General features: G+C 37.5%; 1 protein-coding gene across 1 annotated transcript in view; it reads left to right on the top strand.

Annotated features, from left to right (window-relative positions):
• The window catches only part of SLC24A2 (solute carrier family 24 member 2), a 115595-nt gene that overhangs the window by 69440 nt on the left and 27483 nt on the right, over positions 1-18672 (top strand). Inside the window, exon 5 of the mRNA XM_032205491.1 lies at positions 13784-13834. Coding sequence (XP_032061382.1) covers positions 13784-13834 — 51 coding nt within the window. The remainder of the gene's footprint in view (positions 1-13783; positions 13835-18672) is intronic.

The following is an 18672-nucleotide window of genomic DNA, read 5'->3' as shown; positions in this document are numbered from 1 at the left end:
CACAAAAACATACTATTGTCACTTTCTGCTCTGACAAATGAAAAGCAGAAACCTGCATTCATACTTCTCAGGAAAATAAAGAATGTGATTCTCAAAGTTTTTGACAATGTTGTGAAGTATTTACAATTACTCTTTACATCCTGTAGTGTTCCTAGGTATTGATGTTAAGAATTTCTCAGCTTTCCTATTCACCTCAAGGTATTTTTGCTTATTTTGCTGTTGCTACCTGTGTCCTTTACTAAAATGTCAGTTTACCCCAAAGACAACTGTCAAAGGTTGGGTAACTTTCACTTGACTGATCAGTTAGCAGGCTCTCAGTTTTGGTCTCATGTTGCAAAACCCTTGTGCTCTACTACTTCCTTCAGCCTAGATAATCTACAACACCTCACCCCAACTGGGTACCTCTTTTTTGGCTGAAGCTGTTTATTTGTTAACATCCTCAAAGAAAAAAGGCCAGGAAGCACAGCTCCCACCAACTCGGAATCACAGAATCATCCAGGTTGGAAGAGACCTCCAAGATAACCTAGTCCAACCTCTGACCTAACACGAACAAGTCCTCCACTAAACCATATCACTAAGATATCACTAACTTGTGGGCCGTGCTCACCTTCTGCATTGCTGAAGTAACCTGAGCACTTCCAATCTCCTCGCTTCCAGCACATGGACTCTGCAGGACTGCAGTACACTTCTTAGCACTGTTTCAGAGATGAAAGAATTAATTTTTTGTGGCTTCTAACCACAACAGCATTTTATTTATCATGAAAAATAATGCAAATCTCAACAAAATGACTACGTATCATTCTCTATTCTAGATCCTTTCACACTTGTTCTTACTCAAGTCGGAAATGTTCTTACTTCCTCTCCTGGCATGCCACAGAGAAACAGCCCTCTGAGCAGAAAAACATGAGCTTTCTGGCTTTCTCTTCTGCTGAAGGCTGAAACGTTTGCAAGGGACATCTGCCAGAGAAGATGGGGGCTCCCTGCCAGGCTCACAAACAAATTAATAGCTGTTAGTTATAATCTCGTTTCTTGCCTTTCTCTCCATTGTGCAGAATCTCAGTCTGATATGAAGATAGAGAGCATCCTGTCTTACAAAGGCAGATACTCATGCCCTTTATATAGCTACCTTTCACAGAATCTTTTTTTTTTATTTCATTTAATTTGGAGGGGACCTCCTGAACTCCTCTAGGCCAGCACCCTGCTCAAACAAGATCTGCTAGAGACAGTTGCCCAGGACTGAATCCATTCATTTTGAATATCTGCACAGATGAAGACTCTGCAGTCTTTCTGGGCTACCTGTTAGTTTGACCACCATCATAGTAAAACAAATAAATAAATAAAAATGGAATGTTCTTATTTTCAATTTGTGCTAATTGGCTTGCACACTATCAACGGGTGCTTCCAAGAAGAGTCTGGTTCATGCTTTTTCATCTCCCCCATCAGGTTTAAATGGATGTACCTGGATATAACACAGATAAGTTCTCTCTGAGCCTTGTCTCCTCCAGGCTAAGCAGTCCAAGCTCTCCAGGCATCTCCTCATATGACAGATGCTCCAAACCTTTCATCATTTTTGTAGCCAAGTTACTCATTCTGGTAACGGAACCCAGATGTGTCTTGCATGTGCTGAGAGGAGAAGGATGACCTCCCTCAACATGCTACAATGGTCTACAAAATGCAGCCCAGCATGCTGTTGGCCTTCTTTGCTGCAAGAGAAGGTTGATGGATTGGCTTTCAATGGCATGGTTCTCAGCTCAGTCATTAGCACTGAGGAACCATAACGCTCCACTGAGGCCTCCTTTCCCTTTACTTTTCAGCTACGTAGAGACCACAAAAATTCTATTCCTCAGTTAGGCACCTGAAGTTGCATGGTTAATGTAGATGAGTATTTTTACAGATATTTCCAACATCAAACTGAACTCCCCAAACATAAGATAAGGAAAACTAAGGTAGAAATCATGAATTATGTTCAGCTAAAGACAGATCTATAGACAGAGATGTTACCTTAGATACTGTTAATATATCTTGGAACACTAAGAGAGAAATAGCTGTTTCCCTTATGGAATCAAAAAATATTACTTTAGATTTAGAAGTTAAGGATAGACTAAGAAAAGGATAGTTGAAATTACAAACTTCCATGTAGCACACATAAGATATAAATCTCACTGTAACAGCTGTGTAACTTGAGCTGTCTACAAAGACATGGGCTTTTGGCATAGAGCAAATTTTATTTTGAAGTTATGTTTCAGCTGATATATCTAAATGTTCATTTTGAATCTGTACCTACAACCAAACAAGTGGAATTTTTAAGTCTGAATTGTTTGAATAAGTGGGCTCATTTAGCATACATGCAATTCATTCTTGTCATATTTTGGGAATGTTGGTCTTGCTTTTTCTAATTACAATAGCTTCACTTTCAGTGACAATAGGGTGAGCAGGTTTGGAACTTTTATCCTTTCCACAGAATGTGTCTATAGCGTGCATCAAAAATTGGATGTGCTTTTATTATACATAACTTAAGGTACAAAGAAACCTGTACAAATTTCTCTCAGAATGGGCAATTCAATGACAAAATGTAGCTGCTTGTTGTGTACCTTTCAAACTCTACACCAATAAATGACAGGTCTTCTTAACTTCATCTGTCTCAAAATACAAACAGGAGAAGGCAGCAAGGCAGCACTCTATACTAGTTTAACTTACAGAATTTCAAGCTACTTAAAAATTGAAGAACTGGTCTCCCTTTCCTTTTAAATAACTAAGTTTTCCCTACTTTTATTAAGTCACTATTTCCACACTGGTAAAGCACTCTAATCATATAAGCAGCCTGAATTTCTAAGATAAGCAGCATAGATCACCATTTAAATCAGCATTCTTCTGTGTAGGTAGAAAAGTTTAAATAACAGAAATTTTCTGGTGCCTTTTCTAATTTATTTTCTAAAACCTGAAATGTATCCTTTGTGTTTGTTTTGTGGTAAGTGTTAGTTTTATCATCAATTTATTTCTATATGTCATGTTTTATTCTTTTAAATAGAATCTACTCAAGCTGCTCGCTGCAGGCAAAATTCTTATCTCACATCCCATGATATTTTCCAGTGATACTCTGTTCTTCAGAAAGCATTTTCTTCCTGGGATTCCCTACAGAGTGTGAAAGGAAGGCATGAATATTTAAATGCAAGTGTTATTCCAGAGCAGGGTACAGTTGTCCTGACTATGCAATTCCATGCTTAATGGCATTGGTTTTATTCTAAGTTTCTTCCTAACTCTGAATTTCCTTGTTAAAAAAATATTAATGACAAAGAACATGAATGGTTGATAAGTCTGGATAGATAAGGACATGACAGTGGTTATGAGGGGCTTTCTATTGAAGTGGAAAGTCCTCCGCCTTCCTTTGGTGGTTTGCACTTGGTAGATTACTTCCTTCTCAGCAGGTTGATTGGACATTCTGACTGGATTGTGAGAGAAGCAGACGCTGCCCTTTCTCAGACATGCTGAAAATGGGAATGGCAATTCATTGCATCTGGAGCTGTACATGTATGTCTCCAGCATTCCAGAATGCCAGGTATCACAGTGCAGCAGTTTTACCTGCTGTGCAGCTAAACTCCAACACAACCTCTCTTTCAGTCTTCCTCCTCAAAAGAAGAGGGGGAGAAGAAAGTATGATGGAAAGAAAAAGGGTCAAAGTTTGAGATAATTTAATTAAAGGGAAAAGAAAGAGGGAAAAATCAAACAAAGGCTGTGCAGAAGCAAAGAATGAAAAAATATGTATATATTCTACTTCCTGTCAACAAGTGATGCTTGGCCGTGCCCTGGGAAACAGGGCCTCAATACATGTAATGGTTATCTGGGAGGACAGACATCTTTGTAATGAGAGCTTCCCCTCTTCTTCCCCTCCACCACCTTTTATTGCTGAGTGTGACACCACATGGTGTGGAATATCCCTTTGGTGGGTTTAGGTCACCTGCCCTGGTGATGTTCCTTCCTCATCTCTTGCCCAGCCCCAGCCTGCTGGCTCCTGGGGGGTTTGGAGGGAGTCTTGGTGCTGTGCCAGCACTGCACAGTAGCAGACCCGACACTGGTGTGATACCAGTGCAGTTCTATCTACAAGCGCAACATGCAGAATTATATGGAATGCTGCAGGGAGAGGTAACTCCATCCCAGCCAGAGCCCGAACACACAGCTACTGGGTAAAATCCTGTCACCATCAGAATTAGTGGTAAAGCCCCTGATATCATTGGGAAAATGCAGTCTCCATGTCTACATTTTAGAATTCCTATTTGCATGAATATTAGAAATTCTTTGGAAGGAAATAACCCCTTCAAAGTCAGTGGGAACTGTCCTTGACCCAGACAGGGTCAATTCTGACAATTTATCACTTGTCCTTTGGTGTTTCTGTGTCCTAGAAAATGCATAGCACATGTCTTGGTAAGTTGGAAAAGGAAGCAAAGCCATCAGGAATAAGATACTTCATGCTTTTCTTAAATGAAAAAATAATCACTCAGAAATATCAAAAGCAGTGTCTGACACATAATATGCATTTACATGACTTTTTTTTTTTTTTTCCGTTACTTATGTGTTAGTTACCTCCTTAAAAATACTTGCCTTTTAACATATATCAATTAAAAACCCATGGATCCTCTCACACCTCTGACAATCTTTGGTACCATAAGATTTGCTAGACAGTATGGTCTGTGAGAAATGGGTGTTTTCAATCTCCATTTTAAGTGGTGCACTAAGACAAAAGAAACAAACAGATCTTGCTTTTGGGTGTTGTTACTGTCCTGAGCTGCCCAGAACTCTATGAGTATGATTGTGTACATTTTTAATTATGTTTCTGTTCACACTGCAATTAGATAAAATTATGATAAACTAATTATAATAAAAACAGACAAGTTTAATAAGATTATTATCAGGGCAAAAACACCTACAGTAAACAACAGGGTAAGGACACATAAGGAGAAAGAACAGGAACAGAGGCTTACAATTTAGAGACAAGATGGAAGGCAACCACATTCTGTTGTAGAGCCCAGAGACACAAAGCATCACATAATTTAGTTATTACCCAATGTTCTGCCTACTGGTCAATAAACTGTCAACTATAAACATCAACGTGAATTTCTGCCTTATCATTTAAATGATTTCCTTTATTTGCTTAGGTGTGTTAACAAAGTAACAACACTAATCCATACATAATCCAACATAATCCATACATAATCCAACATAATCCATAAAGATAGAATTCTAAATGTGCAGTTATTATTATTTAATGTATTTCTTGGATCCAAAAGAGATCCCTTTGTATTTGCCACTGCATCAACTCAATGGCAAGGCTTCCATTTTTCAGAAACTGGCAGCTTGAAAGCCCACAGGCAAAAAAAGTAGGCTACAACACTGACTTAAAAATTGCATAGTTTAGATTATCTAGAGCCAGTAGGAGAAAAAGGGTTTTGCTTTTTGAAAAATCTGCTTTTTCTACTCTGCCTGCTGCAGCAATAATACATACAAACTTGTACAGCTGTCCCAGTCTGTCCTACATGGGATATAAGTAGTCTATGAGAAACTGAAGAGGTAGAATCATAGAATCATAGAATATCCCGAGTTGGAAGGGACCCATAAGGATCATCAGGTCCAAATCCTGGGACCGCATAGGTCTACCCAAAAGTTTAGACCATGTGACTAAGTGCACAGTCCAATCACTTCTTAAATTCAGGCAGGTAAACGGAGTACACAAAAGGTGGGAGTCAAATTTATGCTGAGTTTCAGTGAAAAGATTTTTTTTTTCAAAAGAGTTACTCCTTTTTAAAATTCACGATGTCTGATATTCTTTAATTTGTGGGATTTGTACATTTTACCTCAAACAGTCTATGTACAAAGGCATTATTTTTTGTTATAGGTCTGCCAATGGTTAGGACTCTCATTATACACCTGCAATATTAATCTCCACCAGATCTTTCACATGCTTTTAGTGTTGAGAGTTCTTTGATCCTAATCTACCATTGCTGATGAAACCAAATCAAGCGTTGATTCAACTTTAGGTTGGATAGCCACTACAATTTATCTAGCACAATTTTTGAACTGGCCTTCTTTCTATGTTTGTGGCTGGGTCTCTGATTATCTAATGGAATTTTCTCAAGACTGTGAGAGATAGGAAAAGTTGGGGAAAAATGTTTCTTAAAATGCTTGATGTCATAATATGAATTTCTCTAAGTTCTCTGGCCCACCTATTCACCCTTATTTAAAAAAAAAAAAAAAAAAAAAAAAAAAAAAAAAAAAGTGAATTTTGAAAGGAGATGCTGTAAAACATGATGATGAAAGTAAACCCAGATCAGAAATCATATCAGAAAGGTTTAAAGGGGGAAGAAAATCCTTCCAATAGGAAATTTCTGTGGTGGTCTTACTGTGCTGGGCAGCTAGACTCCTCCACCACAAGCTCTCTTTCACTCCTCCTCCTCAAAGGAAGAGGGGAGGAGTATGATGAAAGAAAAAGGCTCAAAGGTTGAGATAAGGATAATTTCATTATAGGGAAAAGAAAGAGGGAAAAGACAAACAAAGGCTGTGCAGAAGCAAAGAGGGGAAATAAAATTATTTTCTACTTCTCATCAATGAGTGATGCTTGACACGTTCTGGAAAGCAAGGCCTCAATGAGTGTAGCAATTGTTTGGGAGGATAGACATCTTCATAATGAGAGCCAGCCCTCTCCTTCTTGTTCAGCTTTACCCAGCTGGACAGGTGAACTCCACCACAACTGTTCTCTCACTCCACCTCTTCAAAGAGAAAGTGGGAGAAAATATGCTGGAAAGGGCTCAGGGTTTGAGATAGGGACAGGGAGATCATTCTACAATTATTGTCATGGGCAAAACAGACTCAGAAAAAGGGAGATTAATATAATTTATTGCCTATCGCTAGCAGACTAGAACAGTGAGTAGTAAAAGCAAACTATACACACTCTCCTCCCATCCACTTTCTTCTATGTCCTTCCCCTGAGCAGGGCAGGGGAATGGGGGCTGCGATCAGTCCCTGTCACTTCGTCTCCGCGGCTCCTTCATGGTCACTCTCTGCCCCTGTTCCCCATGGGGTCCCTCCCATGGTATGCTGTCCTTCCTGAACTGAGCCTGTAGGGGCTGCCCACAGGCACCAGCTCTTCAAGACCTGCTACCACACAGCTCCATACTATGGGGTCCATCCATCCCCCAGGAGCAAACTGCTCCAGCACGGGTCCCCCACGGGTGGGCGGCAGCTCCCCCCAGACCCCTGCTCCTGCGTGGGCTCCTCTCCACGGGCTGCAGCTCCGGCCCAGGGCCTGCTCCTGCGGGGGCTCTCCAAGGGCCGCAGCCTCCTCCAGGCCACATCCACCTGCTCCACCGGGGGCTCCTCCACGGGCTGCAGTGTGGAGATCTGCTCCATGTGGGACCCATGGGCTGCAGGGGGACAGCCTGCTCCACTAGGGCCCTCTCCACAGGCCGCAGGGGAACTGCTGCTGTGCCTGGAGCACCTCCTGCCCTTCTGCAGACCTTGGGGTCTACGGGGCTGGTTCTCACTCCTCTTTCTCCCAACTGCTGCTGTGCAACATTTTTTTTCCCTTTCTTCAATCTGCTCTCTCAGAGGCTCAATCAACATCACTTCTTGGCTTGGCTCTGGCCAGCAGCAGGGCCCTTTGGAGCTGGCGGAAGGTGGCTCTGACCTGACATGGGGCAGCTGCTGGGCTCTGCTTACAGAGGCCACTTATGTAGCCCTCCATCTACCAAACCCTTGCCATATAAACCCAAAACCCTTCCCCTTGCCCAGCATTTATTGCTGAGTGTGACCTCATGTGGTATAGAATATCTCTTTTGTTGGTTTAGGACATCTACCCTGGTAATGTCCTCTCCCCAATTCTTGCCACGCTGTATGGGCTGCTCCAGGGAAAGTTAATTCCATGCCAGCCACACCCACTACTATTGTCTATTGTAGGAGGCTATTTAGAAGATCCATCCAGAACATACATAATTAGAAAAACATTATGATAAATGCAAAATACTTGATAAAAAACCATAGTACAGTCAGAAAAAAAGACACCCTTAAAATCACTTCTAAACACAGAATTAGCAAAAATTATCTTCATTCTTATCTTGGAGGATAAAAAAGTAAACAAAGCATATTTATCCCCAAAGCTGTAGGCTTTCTATTAAGCTGTTAATTTCTTCATTCAAAGTTTCTATTCACCGTGGAACAGTATAATCAAAGAGGAATAATTAACTACACTGCTATTAGGAACTTTCATTCTGACTTCTTCCATACCCTTTCTCCCCCAGTGTCGACCTCTGTTCTTGCTATTGTCCCACAAAATATGTAGGAATATATTTTGATTTAAGTAGCACTAATGTAAACCTACAGCCTTCAGTGGAAAACTCTATTGTCATAAACCCAGCCTTCATAGACAATAAGCAATAGACAGACAGCCTGTTTTAGATCCAGCTAGCCAATGAGCTTATTGCAGCATTTCTCTGTCAAGTGTCACAGCTCTTTTCCATCTGACAGCTTGTCAGATGCTGATACTCAGCAAGAATGAGTAGGTCAACTTATAAAACTGAGTGGATAAAGTTTGTGTTAGCCCAACTCTGTGGTTTAAACCTGCTGGGGACATGGGAGTAGTGTCCCCAGCTGTGCTGGGGAGTGATGTCCATGTATTTCCAACAGTGGCAGCAGGATCTGCTGGAGAACGTCTACTGAGGTGTCATAGCTACCCCACCACAAGCCTATGATCCATGAAGCCCATCAGTGAATAGCATTCAGATCCTGCATTTCTGTAGCACACAGGGAGCATTAATCACTAGTTGTGGGTTCCCTGTAGTTTCTCTCACTGGGACGCTGTTTCCTTGGTTTTCTCTTGTGTCCATTCTGACCCACTCCAAAAGAGAAGAGAATCCTCATCAGGTTTAAGTCTTCATTAAGGAGAGCTTTGCTGTTTATGTTGTTGTTGTTTGTTTATGTCTTAACAGACGTAAACTATGTATCCTACTGAAATTTTGTGTATTTTCCTCGCTTAAAATAAAAAGAAGTGGCCTCCTCAAACTAGTGACATATTGATTTCATACACTTTTTGCCTTTTCCATGTGCCCACTTGTATGCAGTAGACCACTGAAGAGTGAGAGTGCATGACCATACTAAAATCTTTGTTACTTCTTCTGAAGAACTGTCAAGAAGCAGCAGACCTTCAGAATCATATGTGCAAACTCTTCCACAAAATTCCCTTTTTTTGCCAATATAACTCTAATAGGTTTCATGCTTACAAAGTTTTTAGTAATTATTTGACTGCTGTGAAGTTGCAGTTCTTGACTACAAGCTCATTCTCAATTTCTTTACCAGTTTTGAGCCTTTACTTTCTTGTTTCACTTCTCCCTCCTATCTTATGTATTCAGTCTTTTGATAGCTTGAATCTATGGGCTTGGGTTTGAAAATTCAGGAAAAAGCTATGCTCTCCATTTGTTCATTCCAGAATGCTTAACAATTCCTTCCAAGCCAAGCTGCCACTGATGCTGACTAAGTATTATGCTTTGATGCCTTCATGACTTTGGAAGTCACACAAAATGGAGCTACACTAAAAATTCTGGTGTTACCTTCAGTGATCTCTCCTTATCACTTCTGTTTTGAATGAAAGATATGTTAACTCAGAAGATTTTTAATTACTGTGAAGAAGTGTGAGATGCATTTTCATGCAAATATGTATTTTTATGCCAAATGGAAATCTTGTGCATGTCTAAGATACCCACAATGTATTACTTGTTTTTGAGAGCCTGAAAACCACAGTTTTCATGGGTACACACTTCTAGGTGGTTACTTTAAAGCAGGTATTTGTCTTATGAGTACTGTGAGAATCTCTTGGCCAGAGATTCCTAACATTATGAGGGACACCTGCAGTCAGTATCTGAGATGTTGGTAGCAAGAGATCGAAGAGCTCCAGAAATAATGGCTGCACTTTCCTTCCATGAGAGACTATGGCAGAAATTAGCATTTTCCCACAGAGAGTACCTATGAACATTGAAAATAAAGTGAGTAATTAGGTATATTGTTTGAAATTGTAATCAATGTGGCACTGTTGAGTAACAATATTCTTTCTGTTTACTTTGATAGTCTGTGGCAACTACATATGTAATAGAGAACAGTAGGTAATAAGGCAAATTTGTCGTAATTCTTCAGGAATGTCAGACAGGATTAACAGGAACCCTCTGTTCTCTTCTGGTGTAAAAAATATGCAGAAGGCAACAAATTAATTCATTGTCTCTGTCACTGTTGAGGATCAGCTGTTAAGCTGCATCATAGCATCCTTTTTGTTTCTGTGACCAGTGGGGATGCTGGTACTGGCTGGCAGCCAGTCTGTCTGCTGTGACCTGTGTGGGAACCACATACCATGTTGACAAAACTGGACTTATCAAATTTTAATAATGTTGGATATATATTTTTTTATCTTTTCAAACACTCTCTATCACAATATTTCAGATTTCCAAGGCCATTTAAAATCAGTTTATTTTAAAAGCAGACAAATTTTTCAAATCCATTTTTTTTTAAAAGAACTTCAATTGAGTTTGAGTTTACTTACAGTCATATTGAACAGAATCCTATTATAACATAAAATTTTATAACAGAAACCAGTACATTAGAGGCAGACTGTATAGAGGCAGATGTCAGGTATTGCTGAACAGCACTGACCCAAGTCATATTGAAATCTACAAAGTAATTCATGCGAATACGTGCAGCTGACAGTTTCCAGCATCATAGCTGTGCATTGCAGCCAGTGGCCTGTTGACTCTATAAAATGTTCTTCTCTGCGTATAAGACTACAAAAGCTTTGTGTAGCATAATCTCATTGGCAAGATTTTTTTTTTCTTTTTTTCTTTTTCTTTTTTTTCCTGGAAATAATTTTGCTAACTGCAAGAATTAACCTAGTTTAATCCTTGGTGTGTTGAATATTACCTGGAGCATAACTATTGTCAGCATCATGCACTGTCATACACATCTGTTTGTTTCTTTTCTCTTTTTCCGCAATATCAGCCTCCTTTTTTTCTCTCTTTTTTGCCTTGTATCTCTCACTTCAGATTGGAAGCAAGCAGGCCTAAAACAGATGGCCAGTATGTCAAGTGCCCTGCCTTTTTGCTGCTACTTTTATTTCTTCTGGAGATGGAGCATAATTCACCATTCCTGTTGGCTTCCTCTGAAACTTCTTCTGTTTCAGCCATTGTATTGGAGACCTCATGCCTCCACTTGATTTTGTTCGTTTTTCTTTTTGTTGCCATGGTATATCCTTCTTCTCAACTTCGTCCATCTTCACTTGTGCTCCTGCACTCTTTTTTCTCCATGAGTTTAAACAGTACCTCTCAGGCAGTGTCGTCTCCTTTGTGTTCTCCCATTTCTGTGATTACTGTTGGGTTCCTTTTCGCATCTGTCTTCCACTACCATCCTCCTCCTCCAGTGGACACTTTACCCCAGGTTCTAGCAAATCTGACCATAGAAATGTCAAGACAATGATCAATGAGAATAAATTTAAACAAAGTTGCTGGCCCCTTAGTTGGTGGACATGGTACCTGAATTAAAAAGCACATGTGGTCCCAAATGGTTCAATATGCAAATTGAAGTTATAGGGAGCTCTCCCAGGATAAGGAATTGAAGTTTTTAGGGCTAAACCAAGGTTGTTGGACAGCTTCCTTTGTGTAAAAGTAGCTACAAAGATTATGTTACAACAGTAAGATTTTTATTTTATTTTATTTTATTTTATTTTATTTTATTTTATTTTATTTTATTTTATTTTATTTTATTTTATTTTATTTTTTTTACAAAACAGTATATTCATTATATATCATTGTAACAATATGTAACATCATTGTAACATCACGTAACAATAGGTAAATTTCTCCCTTTAAATGACATCTTTCTTTGCTTTAACAGAGACCTAGAGTAATGTCATATGCTAATGGGTTTACTTATGTGCAAATAAGAGACTTGTACAAGCAGGAGTGTGCCAATATTTGTAATTGGTTTTGTTAAAACAAGTCCCTGAAAGAATCTTTACAATCAATCACAGTTCATTTATAAAGTTAACACTGGTAATAGCATGTATTTCTTAGTTACACACTTTTTTTTCTCTGCATTGTAGAAATGTTCATTTGGCAGATTTAGGTATCATCAAATAGATTAAAAACTAAGGACTTTTAAAGCATATGTTTTATGTGATATCACTATTTTACAGTTAAGAACTAATGGCCAAACCTTCACTAAAATTCACTTGTGTGGAAAAACATTGAAAGATCATGAGGTGCAGCAGCTAAAAGCAAAATAATTGACCAGCATTTGTATAGTTAATTGCTTAAACAGATTCATAAACATGAAGAGAGAATATTTCCAAAGAAAACACCACTATCAAACTGTTAAGGATCCATTTTGTATGATTATGCTCTGTCAAAGGTTGGATGATCAGAAACTCAATTGTAACATTTTACATAAAAAATAACAAACCATCCACAGATTCCTCAACAAGTTGTTTACAGATTGTTCCATGTTCTTATTTTTTCTCTGTCCTGTTATATAGAATGCTGAGACCAATATTAATATATTGTATTTTACATATGCAAACATATACGAATATATGCTTTTAAAAAAGAAAGAAAGAAAGAAAGAAAGAAAGAAAGAAAGAAAGAAAGAAAGAAAGAAAGAAAGAAAGAAAGAAAGAAAGAAAGAAAGAAAGAAAGAAAGAAAGAAAGAAAGAAAGAAAGGAAGAAAGAAAGAAAGAAAGAAAGAAAGAAAGAAAGAAAGAAAGGAAGGAAGAAAGAAAGGAAGGAAGGAAGAAAGAAAGAAAGAAAGAAAGAAAGAAAGAAAGAAAGAAAGAAAGAAAGAAAGAAAGAAAGAAAGAAAGAAAGAAAGAAGGAAGGAAGGAAGGAAGGAAGGAAGGAAGGAAGGAAGGAAGGAAGGAAGGAAGGAAGGAAGGAAGGAAGGAAGGAAGGAAGGAAGGAAGGAAGGAAGGAAGGAAGGAAGGAAGGAAGGAAGGAAGGAAGGAAGGAAGGAAGGAAGAATATACTTTCACTCAAAAATGAGGTGTAAAGCAGCAACTGGAGAAAAAAAAAATATTTTGTATAAATCTGTATCACACGGAAAAATAAGCATAGTCCTAAAGACCCACAGACCTCTGCATTCCATTCTTTTCTCTGATCTGATAGACTATAATCATATTGAGATCTATTTAATGTTAATGAATTTAGGTCTCATAGCCCCCAGTAAAGTGAGTAAATGTATCTTTTCTGGTTTCACAAATAATGAGAGTGGTTAAATTGAGTAACACTCTACAGCATGTCAGCGTCTGCACTGGTATCAGAACAATGTATGTGAGACAGCGTAATGCACAATTTCTGAGATTATGTTTTAAATTTATTATGTTTTGGATGTGTAACTATTTGATTGTATGTCCTGAGACATGTTAAAAAAGCTCATTTTCCAAAGCTCCTGCTGCTCAAATCCTGTCAAGGTTTGTTATGTTATTCCCAAATAAGGAGACACCAAATTGGTAATCACCTTGAAAAGGCTGAATAGTAGATTTTGATGCTTCTCCTAAATCTCAGTCTAGCAAGTTACTCATATAAAGCAAGTGACTTGTGAAATTTCTGGTGGGGGTGAAAGGCACTTCCATTTCTGTACTCCATGTTTCACTGTCCTGCAAAATTTTTTTGCATCGCTGTTGAAGTTTATGAAGCACATGCAAAAACGTGTACATTTCTTGAATGTCTTCTGGTTCCTTATCTTTGTGTCTTTTACTGTGATGTTGTAGAGCTTGGATCATATGGAAACCTAAAATATTATGACACAATGACTGAAGAAGGTAAGAAATATTTTAGAATCATTCGTATCAGCATTTTTCGAAGCCTTACTTTAAGTGTCTTTTCTGTTTTTTGTCTGTTTGTTTGTTTGTTTTTTCCTGTTTTCAATTTGTCCATTACGGAATGACTCCTTTTTGCATGACTTCATTGGCAGTGTGATCAGTTATGGCTCTTTTTTCAGGTTTTTATTTTCAACAGTTCAGCTTTGCTACTTTCAGATAAGGAAATACAACAGAATGTTTTTATTAAAGAAGAATATACATGCAAAACCAAACTCATAATTTATACAGCACAATATAATGTAGATTGTGAATCCTTATTTTATGCCATGTTTTACAATGCATTTAGGAAGGTAATTTGTGGATGTTAAAATCACTCAGCTTGAGAACAATTATTTAGTAACTTCAGTTTGCTGTATTATTCAAAAGTAAGGAATGAATTTCAAAAACTAGGCATGACTGTTCATGGAGTATTAATTGTAAGCTTAATTGCAATTAATATTCAATTTAAAATCCTGGTTCTAACAGTACAAGAAGGAAGTGATTAGGGCCTGAATCAGGGCTCAGTATCTCAAGGAATTTTTCTGCTGATTCAAAAACATTGATGTTTACTGTATTAATTCAGGAGCCCAGTTACTTAATTTCCACCACATTTATGTCCAACTGCAGCCAGCACTTCTGTAATTCGGAAGTTTCCCAGGCCTGAGACCTGAATATCTATAAGATCGAGGCTCATTGTCCAGCTGTCTGACTACAGTGCTAGACAGAAGTTTTCATGAGTGCTCAGTTTAGTACTCACTGGTGTGCTTGACTATGGAGATAAGCTTGAGGTCTGTGGTTTAACTGCCCATTCCTACTTACTTTTAATTCTCTCTATATATTAATATATATATAATATAATATATATAAATATATATATATTAATTCTAAATATAAGATGAATAGCTTATGTTCTCTGTATTTATGAATATAGACATGCTCTAGATCATTGTTTAGATTGATCTTGTTGTTAAAAAGGTTTTAATAAAACCTTTATTATATGCCTTCTGGCCATTTCTCCTGGAAAATCAACCAACCAAAAAAAAAATAAAAATTAAAAAAAAAAAAAACATAACTTCTGACTCTTTCTCATTTTTTATTTGAGCTGCTTATAATCACATATGCTTACTGTCCTGGGGCCAGCTTCCACCTTTGTGCCTGATATTGGAAGATGATGGTTTCTTCTGGAGAAAGCATGACCACCAGCTTGTAGGGCAGCCTGGAAGCACCACCAGATTCATCGTCTGACTCACAGAAGTGGTACTAATATAAGAGAAGATACTTGAGATGAGATTTTACCAGGCAAACCTTGGTGTATGTGTTGTTTAAACACACTTCTGAAGCACCTGAAATGAGTCATTAACCAAGCCGATTCAGATAACGCTACCAGAGCTAAAGCTTTTGCAGCACATATCATCTCAGTGTTTTTTACATTCAAGTAGCAAATGTCATTTCTCATTCTAGCCTCAGAGCTGGATATGTTAAGGTCCTTATACTTTATTCCAAAGTGTGAAACCTACCATTTCAAAAACAATTGCTGCATAAGCAGTCTTCAGGTTTTTATAAATACTGTAATGGTAGTTAAAAATAGATATTCATGGGAAAATATCCATGCAAGAATGCTATGTACATTATATGCCTATATTATCACTGCGCCTATACTGACGTAATGCTATTAATATTCAATGTCACCTCAGAAAACACTCCTCATGAATAAATAATCAAAGACCATACTGTAGCAGTAGCTAAAATATAGTAGTAAAAATTTCCCAGTAACAAAAAGAAAGAAGGAAACTCTTTGTCTTTAGGAGTATTAACACTGACAAGTCTGCAATACAGTTTAGCTTCTCGATACAATTGTCATAATCATTTTCAAATGCATTTCATAAAGCAATAATGAATAGTGTATCCCAGAAGCTATATTTAGATCAGTGTGCTATATTTTCAACTCTCTATTTGGATATTCAAAAATATAATCCTCATCACTCCACATTACACTTATTCACATATTTTCATTATCCCTTTCTCTCCTTTTTTCTTTTTTTTCTTTTTTTTGGCTGAGCTTTTTGTACATCTTCTACAGTAAGTTAACCAGTTAGCCACAGTAATGTGTAAATCCAGTTGCAAATTCCAGATTTTTGTTTCTAATGCTGTACATCCTTATCCTTGGGCTCCCACCCATACCCTGAATGGAGGTAGCCAGCAGATCTTTCATTCTTTTGATGGAGAAGCATGGGCACATATATTTTTGTTGCTGCATCAGCATAAGCAGAGACAAAATGTGACAGTTAGCTGACAATACCAGATACAGCCTAAAGGCCACTGGGGGCCTTTGTGCTCCAGGTCTTAGGAACTGATCTGTTTTGTTTGCTCTATTTGGTCAGAAGCTGACTTTCAATTAATTGCTGAATAATCAGCAAACAAATGATTTTCATCCTCACAAATTGTTTTAGATTAATTACCAATTAATCAGGTCCAACTCACAGAGACAATATACCCTACCAGATGGGAAAAGAACCTCACATTAATCCTGTGTCAAGTAGCCTCCACCAACAGCCTACAACATGACAAAACTGCACATATTTTCATGTAGCACTTCTGTAGCATTTTACAGTTTAAGTAGAAAGTGCACGAAGCAAATTTCTAAAATTGATCAGTTGCAACCTCCCAGCTTTGTTCCACAGCTGGTCACCAAATGGACTGGTAGGAACAGTTCAGACTGCTCAACAACCACAGATTTGGTATATTATGAAAGCTCAGCTATAGCGCTGATGGCACATATGTGTAGTAATTTACATTTGATCAGAGACTAAGAAGAAGACAAATGATAGTCTTACATTTTTTAAACCAGTAGATTTCTGAAGATAAATTACTTTTCTGTAAAATCAGAGGTGAAACTGTAGCCCATAATTTAGATTGTAGTCAAATGATTGCATTTTTAACATGTCCATGATCAGGAAGGCAATCTTGGCCAGCTGATGCTAGCTGGATATACTCATGCAGATCAAGGTGTATGTTTATTATACACTACTGATTTGTTTGCATACATTCATATATAAGAAATTTAACTTTAAGCTACCTTCTTTCCTAATCACCCAGCCTTGATCTCATGTTCCTTCTGGGTCGTGCTTTTTAAAGGTAAAAGAATTGCAATGTCTGTCCAAGTTCAGCAAATCTAGATTAATTAAGAATTTTCTATAGCTATTATCCTATTTTTATTATCCTATTTTTATCCATGAAGTCAAACACTGTCATTGATCTACACTCTTATGGCACCTGTTGTAAAAATTATGCTTAGGTAGTAAAACCCATAGCACGTAGGACTGTTAAAGAGGAAACAAAAGCTTCTAGCTTCTCCAAGAATTAAGAATAGCATAAAATTCCTATGGGTTCATTTAGCCACTAAAAGATAAGGAAAAAAGCACAAGAGAGCATGTATGCCTAAGATGAAATTTTTGAGGCTTTCTGTAAATTTGAATAACTTAAAAATATCTTGTTTCTTGGTTCTTGGTGGGTCTGAAGAAGTTCTGATTTGGTTTGTTTGGACCTAGTAGACAAAAAGGGCAAGGATTAGGAAGGAGGAACCACAGCTCTGCTTTCTTTTACATCTCAGTGCCTTCAGGCAGTCTAGTATTACTTCTTTCCTGCAATGGCACTTTTGATAGTTGATTTTATGTCCTTTAATCATTTCCTCACACTGTTTTATTACTTACACTGCATGAATTGAACAGCAGGTAATGATGTAAAAAAATATAAGCTGAAGCTTGCATATACTGAGAAATAAAGATAAGCAAAAAAACACTTTCCATTTCAAATGATGAGGTTAATTTCCATGACAGTGACATATAACTGTGGAACAGCCTCCTGAAAGAACTGGTGGATGTGTGACTTACAAATGTCAATATATGAAATTCTTCCTAAAGAAGAGAGACACTTGACAATGTGAAGAAAAAAATAAAAAGGACAACTTCAATTAATTTGATCTAAAACAGTATGAATAGCTGTGGAGATCTTTTCAGTTCGAGTTTCTCTCTCAGAGAAAAAAAAAAAAAAGAAACAATAAAATCTAAACTATTTCTAAGCAATCCTAGACAAAAAAAATGTAGTATCCTCATCAAAGTCTGCATCACTTTAATATACTGTTTAAAATTTGGGTCTTAAATTAAAATAATCCTGGCATAGATGAAAACATAGATGTTTCCACATATGTTTCTCAGAAAAAAATCTCAGTTCCATAGTTTTCATTGCTCACAAAAAATACATTTGGGTATTTGGGTATCACAGACCAAATTTTCAGATATATGAAGATGAGTTGGAGTCTGACACTTCAAGAAATCCTGTAGCAAACTGACATATGTGTTGTATGAAAATTATGCAGGCACCTCTCAGAATCTATGCATGCATCTGGAGAAGCACTTCTTAAATGGCCCTTGTGTTTCAACTGAAGTTAAGAGCTGGCTTGACTTAGCATTTCAGATTAAAATATTTAGAAATATACTTTTCCTTTTATTTATATCATTTTTTTTTCTTTGTGTCATCTCATATCCCAATAAACTTCATTTCTCTTTCTCTCTTTTTTTTTTTCTTTAACTCTTTATTTCTTATTCCCCATCTAATTAAAATCTCTGCCATTGACCCTGCACACTGAAATAATGAAGTGGCTTACTATTTAGCATTGTGTTCTATTCTTCAGTACTCTTCTGCAGGCAGTTTTACTTTAGGTACCATGTACTAAGATAACTTTTGCAATATGTTGTGAATGACTAATTTATTTATTTATTTGTTTGCTTGTTTAGTTATTT

Source organism: Aythya fuligula, chromosome Z (genome assembly GCF_009819795.1).
Source record: "Aythya fuligula isolate bAytFul2 chromosome Z, bAytFul2.pri, whole genome shotgun sequence".
Taxonomy (NCBI): domain Eukaryota; kingdom Metazoa; phylum Chordata; class Aves; order Anseriformes; family Anatidae; genus Aythya; species Aythya fuligula.
This window is presented reverse-complemented; position numbering and strand designations above follow the sequence as displayed.